Source organism: Orycteropus afer, unplaced genomic scaffold (genome assembly GCF_000298275.1).
Source record: "Orycteropus afer afer isolate SDZICR_OR568_19922 unplaced genomic scaffold, OryAfe1.0 scaffold00099, whole genome shotgun sequence".
Taxonomy (NCBI): Eukaryota; Metazoa; Chordata; class Mammalia; order Tubulidentata; family Orycteropodidae; genus Orycteropus; species Orycteropus afer.
Window position 1 is genome coordinate 592,009 of NW_006921686.1, and position 7,267 is coordinate 599,275.

The following is a 7,267-nucleotide window of genomic DNA, read 5'->3' on the forward strand; positions in this document are numbered from 1 at the left end:
GCCCGCCCCCCGCCCCAGGGACTCCCAGGCCAGTAAACCCCCCGCCCGGGGCTCTTCCGTGTCGCCGCGGTGGTGCTGTTACTTGAGTAACTAGGACAAGACCCCGAGATAGTCCGCTGGGGTCCACACCCTACGTTTGGGTTCGGTGATGTCTCCTGGTTTTTAGTGGCCGCGACGGCGTTTCTCAACCACAGAAAACCACACCCCAACCGTGTGCGTGAAGCGCGCGGGCTACCTTCCTCCCAGAGAGCCCGGGCTGGGCCGCTGTGGGCCCTCGGGGTGGGGTGTCCTCAGCCGGCTCTCTGTGCCCCTCTCTGCCTTTCCCTCAAGCTCTGGGGGTGGCAGGCACAGCGCCATAACCTCGCATCTGAAGGAAGGAGGTGATACCACCAAGACAATAAAACCTCCCCAAGGACTCGGCCGCCCTTGAGTCTTAGGTTTTGTTTTCTCTCTTCCAATTTGATTTCCTCCACTTTGTGGTGGAGGTACAGCACGTCGTAGCACGTTGTTGTTCTGTGCGGTCGAGTCAGACCTGACTCATAGAGACCCTCCTTGGGTTTTCGAGGCAGTATCTCTACAGAAGTAGATTGACCAACCTTCCTTCCGAGGAGTGGCTGGTGGGTTTGAACCGCTAGCCTTCTGGTTAGCAGTCAAGTGCCTTAGGCACTACGCCACCAGAGCTGAGGTTATACCATTTCAACAAATTCCACACGGACAATTCAAAGACACTGCCCTTCCTGTTTGTAAAGAAAAGCAAAACGTGTCCCAGAGCCCGCAGCCCACTTCTGTGTGTGTCTCTTGGGCAGGAACCGTTTGGTGGCACCACCCGCAGCTGCAAGGGAGGCTGGGAGATCCAACATCCTGCCCCGCTGCCTGGCATAATCTGCTTTGTTAGCAAGGGTGCGTCTTGGGTAGGCAGATAAGGGCCTTACACAGCAACTCATTCAAATCAAAAAACACCGCAAGACCGAACAAAACCCTGTGCCCGCTACCTGCAGACCACCAGCTTGCAGGCCCGATGCTCCGGCCTCAGCCCGCATGCTCCCTGAGCCCCCTCCTTCCTTCTCTGTCTGTATCTCTACCTGACCCCCTCCAGGTCCTGCCACCACCCTGAGAGAAGAGGTTGACCCTGATAAGTCAGAAATGGGGGACTCTTGCAGCTCTCTCAAAGCACCCAAGATTGAATGGAAAATGTCAAAGAGCCACTGGCGTTTCTGTTAAAGCCAAGAGTCCCGTGGAAGGACTAGGACACTCTAGATCGGGCTGCACTTGGTGAGGATTTACAAAAGTACTCCAGGAAATTTTCAAATGACATACAGAAAATCCGGCACTTAAAGGAAACAAAATTCGGATTGGTTGGCATTTATAAACTCAAACTCATGCTTTAACAGACACTAGACAATAGCGAGAGGATCTCTGCTGATGCTGTGGTTAAAGCACTTGGCTGCTACCCAAAAGGTCAGCAGTTGGAACCCACCAGCCACTCGGCAGGAGAAAGATGAGGCAGTGGGCTCCTGTGAAGACTGACAGCCTAGGAAACCCTGTGGTGCAGTTCCACTCTGTCCTCTAGGGGCGCTGTGGGTCGGAATTGACTCCAGCGCAGTGGGTGTGGTTTGGGCTTTGCTTCAGTAAAAATTGACAGCCTTGGAAACCCTGTGGTGCAGTTCCACTCTGTCCACTAGGGGCGCTGTGAGTCGGAATTGACTGTAAGGCAGTGGGTTTGGTTTGGGCTGTGCTTGTATCAAGACTGATAGCCTGGGAAGCCCTGTGGTGCAGTTCCACTCTGTCCTCTAGGGGCGCTGGGAATCAGAATTGACTCCACTGCAGTGGGTGTGGTTTGGGCTCTGCTTCTGTGAAGATTGACAGCCTTGGAGACCCTGCGGGGCAGTTCCACTCTGTTCTCTAGCAACTTGTAGGCTGACAGTAGGTTTTAGACAATGGGAGGTCCCTTAAACATTATTTTGCTAATTGTAAAGTTTGAGTCATGTAACAACATTTGATCTATGGCTGTTTTGAAAGCCAGCCAGAGTGAAGGCTTTACCCAGGAGCATGTGTGGAAGGAAGGGGGAGGCCAGGAGCCTGCAGGCTTCCTGAGGTAGCTGGCTGTTTGAAAGTCAGCTCAGAATAAGAAGTAAACAGCAAACGTGGAGTCTGACCTGCATCTTTGGCAGAAGCCTCTCTTTATCCCAAGCACTTTAGCTCTTTTGAGATTCACAAAACCTAATTTGCTCTGTAAAGTTTTCCCCAAACCATAATAATAATAAAACACACACCAATAACCCAAACACCTCACTCTTGTGCGTCGTGACGGTCTTCTCAGAGGAACTGTGCTGCAGTGTTAAGCTGGACTCCCTTCCCAGCACGTGACAGGAGGTGCCCTTCACAGAGTAAGGAGATGCGGTGTGGGGCTGGCACAGGCCACAGATGCCCATTACTGTGCAGGCGGCAAATGGACCTGCGGGCCACCATGCCCGGATGTGTATCGATGAGCTGTTTGTCAAAGCTGATAGATGAAGCTGGAGAGGAAGACAGGCCCTCCGGCGCCAGGCCAAGAAGCCTGGATTCTCTCCTGGGGGAATGGGAGCTTTGGGACACGTTACCGGGGCCATGCAAATAAGGTGTGTGGAACCCTAACCAGGGGATTGGTCAGTTTTGCCATCCCGCTGGGCTTAAAATGAGTCATCCCAGAGACAAGAAAGGGAGACCTCACTACCACCAAGAGGGAAAGATGGGAGCAGAACATGTCCTTTGGATCCAGGGATCTGTACTTAGAACCTCGTAGTCCCAGGGGACGGAGGAATAGAGAGGCAGAGCTGTATTACTGATTCCAGTAGAGAAGTAGAAAATGCCATGGAGGGGGACTGCTGGTGTCAGAATTGGTGAAAAGAGTAGAGGGTGGAGGCGTGTCCGACCTCTGCCTCATAGGAATCAGCCTTAGGCGGACTGGTCCATGAGTATTTTCCCCCTTGTGAAGTTAGGTGATGAGGTCTGACACCCACAGCATACCGTTATTACAATGTGTGATGGTCAGGTCTCCACAGGCTCTGTGTTGGCCAGAAGAGGGCCTGACCTAGCCTGAGAGGTCAGGGAACTCATCCCAGGTAACTGACATCTGAGTTGAGTGTTGGATGATGGAGAGGGGTTGCTACCAGTGAGGGGCCAGGCGGACAGCTTGTGCAAAGAGCTTGTTGTTGTTGTTGTTATGTGCCGTCGAGTCAAACCTGACTCATAGCGACCCCTCCTTGGGTTTCCGAGGCAGTATCACTACGGAAGTAGGATTGCCCAACCTTCCTTCCAAGGAGTGGCTGGTGGGTTTGAACCGCCAGCCCTCTGGTTAGCAGGCAAGTGTCTTAGCCACTATGGGAAAGCGTCTTTGCGTGGACAGCCACAGGCAGTAGCTACAGGGCTGCCGGAATGTGGAGGGAAAACAAATGCAAGATTTGGATCCAGGAAAGTATCTGAGCTGCAGAGTGGTGGGAAATAAGACCGGGTGAGCAACAGCCCTGGGAGGGTTTGGAATTCGACTTCCAAGTACCCACGACAGGCATGAGCAGAGGACAGAGTCCGTTTGTTCTCCGAAAGGCCGTCTGGAAGTTGGGGCTGGAGAGGTGATAAGCGGTGGAGGAGAGACTGACGGCCAGGAGGTGGAGTGGAGGCGGCAGGGAGGCTGGGGCAATGGTCCAGGTGGGAGGGCAAGAGGCCTGAGCCTCTGAGAGGAGACTGTGAGCAGAGAGAGGGCAGGAGGGGCGGCTGGGGCCTGCCGGGTTGTGAAGGGGCAAGGGGAGCCACTGATGGTTGGCCCCGTGACTAGTGGAGAGTGGGGCCGCTCCAAGATGGAGGACCCGTGGGAAGGAGGAGTGGGTTTAGGGGATGACTTGGAGCTCGCTGGGGAAGTGGTGAGTGTGAGGAGCCGGGGGGATTCCAGGAGCTGGCTGGAGACCTGAGCCCGAAACTGAGGAGAGAAGCTGGAGCCCGGAGCGGAGGGTCTAGGTGTTACCGTGCCTGATGGAGGCTGTGGGGGTAGCTGGAATGGACTGCAGAGAGGGAAGTACAGTGGGAAGGGAAGCACCTTATGAATCTAGGGGGAAAGTGGAGTGATGGATAGTTAAGTGTTCAGCTACTAACTGAAGTTGGAGGCTCACATAAACCCAGAAGCTCTGGTAGCGCAGTGCCTAAGGCACTTGACTGCTAAGCAGAAGGCTGGTGATTCAAACCCACCAGCCACTCCTCAGAAGGAAGATGGGGCAATCTACTTCCGTAGAGATACTGCCTCGCAAACCCAAGGAGGGGTCGCTATGAGTCAAGTCCAGTCAATGGCGGTGACTTTGGTTTGGGCTTTGCTCCCAGTGGGTGTGGTTTGGGCTTTGCTCCCATAAAGACTGACAGCCTTGGAGACCCTGTGGTGCAGTTCCACTCTGTCCTCTAGGGGCGCTGTGGGTCAGAATCCCCTCCAGGCACTGGGCTTGGTTTGGGCTTTGCTTCTCTGAAGGCAGGAGCTCTGGTGGTGCAGTGCCTAAGGCATTTGACTGCTAACCAGAAGCCTGGCGGTTCAAACCCAGCAGCCACTCCTGGGAAGGAAAGTTGGGCAATACACTTCCGTAGTGATACCTCCTCAAAAACCCAAGGAGGGGTCGCTATGAGCCGGGTCCAACTCGATGGCACATAAAAACATCAATCCAGAGGCGCCTTGGAAGAAAGACCTGGCAACCTATTTCTGTAACTCAGCCACTGAAACCGCTACGGAGCACAGTTCTACTCTGACCCGCATGGGGTCACAGGAGTCAGAGTCGACTCCATAGCTGATTTTTGTTTTTGTTTAGGGAAAAAGTCGAAATAGAAGAGTCCAGGCCAGAACCCAACCAAGGGGCCCTCCAGCAAATCCAGGAGGCTCCTCACAGGGCTGTTGTGAGATTAAGAGTCAACTCAAGTACAGCATTTAGAAGAGTCCTTGGCAAACAGGAATGGCTCATTAACATTTTAATAAATCTCCATGAGGATAGTGAAACCCAACCAACCCACTGCCGTAGGGTCGATTCCGACTCACAGCGCCCCTAGAGGACAGAGTGGAACTGCCCCACAGGGTCTCCAAGGCTGTCATCCTTATAGAAAGGAGCTCTGGTGGAGCAGTGCCTAAGGCACTTGACTGATAACCAGAAGGTTGGCAGTTCAAACCCACCAGCCACTCCGTGGAAGGAAGATGGGGCAATACACTTCCGTAAAAATGTACTGCCTCGGAAATCCAAAGGGGGTCGCTCTGGGTCGGAATCGACTGGATGGCAGTGAGTTTGGTTTTTGGTTTAATCTTTACAGAGTGGACTGCCTCACCTGTCTCCCATTGAGCGGCTAGTGGGTTCTAAATGCCAAACTTGTTGTTAGCAGCCCAACGCTTTAACTACGGCGCCACCGGAGCTCTTTAGAGCAATGGAAAGTACCTAAAAACCCAAATCTCTAGGACAGAGGAGAACTGCCTCATAGGGTTTCCATGGCTGCATACCTTTACAGACGCGGACGGCCTCACCCTGCGCTAAGATTAGCAGCCGAACGCTTTAACCGCGCCACCGGCGTTCCTTGGCATTACCTGAAATTGCACATATTTGGATCCCAGTTATCCCTCTGTTGCTTTCTAGCGCTGAAACTTAGGGAAATTGAGCCTGACTTTCAGATTCAATTTATTTCAGACGTGGCCAACTCCAGGTACTTTTAAGGAAGGAAGTTTTCTTTACTCAGGATTTCTGAGAAAGAAAAAAAAAAAAAAAACACGGGAAACAGTCGCGCCCCCACATCCTAAGGGCCAATTAGGGCGTGCTCCGCTTTCCGGAAATGTAATTCCGCGAGACCCTGCAACTGCCACACGTCAGCTCCGCCTCGCTTCCTGCCCATCCACTCTCTTGGCTCCGCCCCCTTCTCCTCTACACCAATCAGAATGCGGTCCGCACAAGCGGCGCGCAGGTCCTCGAGGTTCAGCGCCCTCTGCAGCCATTAGTTATGAGTTTCTATGGTTACCATTTGGGGGCGGGAGTGTCAGGCCAGCCAAGCCTCCTGGGAGAAAGGCAGATTCCGATTGCCTGCTTCCTCGCTTTACCTGCGGCCCAGGTGTCTCTCCCGCCCCCGCCCCTTCCCTCGCCCGGAGCCCGACACCTGGTCGCCTCTCTCCCCTCCTCCCCCCTCAGCCAGGCGCCTCAACGTCTCCTGGGAAGGTCTCAGTCAGAAAACCCTGAAGAAACCTTTGGAAGCTGCTGCGAGAGGCGTCGGCCTTTATTAGACATTTTGCTATGTGGCGGTCGCGGTGCTGACATCGTCCCAAACGTCTGGGTTAATTCTCATAAGAGATGAGCTCAGCTGTTCAGACCCAAGAACCTCTCCACAGGAGAGGGATGCGGCAGTCTGCCTCCATAAAGATTGCTGGCCTTGGAAAGTGTGGAGCCGGTCTACTGTGGGGTGCATAGGAGCCTCGGCAACGGGCTTTGGGGGGCTTGGTGCCAGGCACCGCTTAGTCCAGAGCCCCCATCTTTCCACTGCACCCGGGGAGAAGTGTGGAACGGACGAGAGGGGATGGAACAGGGAAATCCCGAGAGGATGAGAGCTGGAGGGGTCAGAGACCCGAGGAAGAGGGGGACAGGGACCCCGAGAGAGGGGGACAGAGACTCAGAGAGAGAGGGGGACAGAGACCTAGAGAGAGGGACAGAGACCCCGAGAGAGAGGGGGACAGAGACCCCGAGAGAGGGGGACAGAGACTCAGAGAGAGAGGGGGACAGAGACTCAGAGAGAGGGACAGAGACTCAGAGAGAGGGACAGAGACTCAGAGAGAGGGGGACAGAGACCCAGAGAGAGAGGGGGACAGAGACCCAGAGAGAGAGGGGGACAGAGACCTAGAGAGAGGGACAGAGACTCAGAGAGAGAGGGGGACAGAGACCCAGAGAGAGGGGGACAGAGACCCCGAGAGAGAGGGACAGAGACCCAGAGAGAGAGGGGGACAGAGACCCAGAGAGAGGGGGACAGAGACCCCGAGAGAGAGGGGGACAGAGACCCAGAGAGAGGGGGACAGAGACCCAGAGAGAGAGGGGGACAGAGACCCAGAGAGACAGGGGACAGAGACCCAGAGAGAGGGGGGGACAGAGACCCAGAATGAGGGGGGGACAGGGACCTAGAGAAAGGTCAGAGACCCAGAAAGAGAGAGGGACAGAGACCCAGAGAGAGAGGGGATAGACATCCGGTGAGGGGGTAACAGAGACCCAGAGAAGGAGTGAGAGAGAGACCCCAAAAGAGG

General features: G+C 54.7%; 1 protein-coding gene across 1 annotated transcript in view; it reads left to right on the top strand.

Annotated features, from left to right (window-relative positions):
• Positions 1-2,514, top strand: part of KASH5 (KASH domain containing 5) — a 23,323-nt gene extending 20,809 nt beyond the window's left edge. Inside the window, exon 20 of the mRNA XM_007943010.1 lies at positions 2,443-2,514. Coding sequence (XP_007941201.1) covers positions 2,443-2,514 — 72 coding nt within the window. The remainder of the gene's footprint in view (positions 1-2,442) is intronic.
• The last annotated feature ends 4,753 nt before the right edge of the window (positions 2,515-7,267 follow it).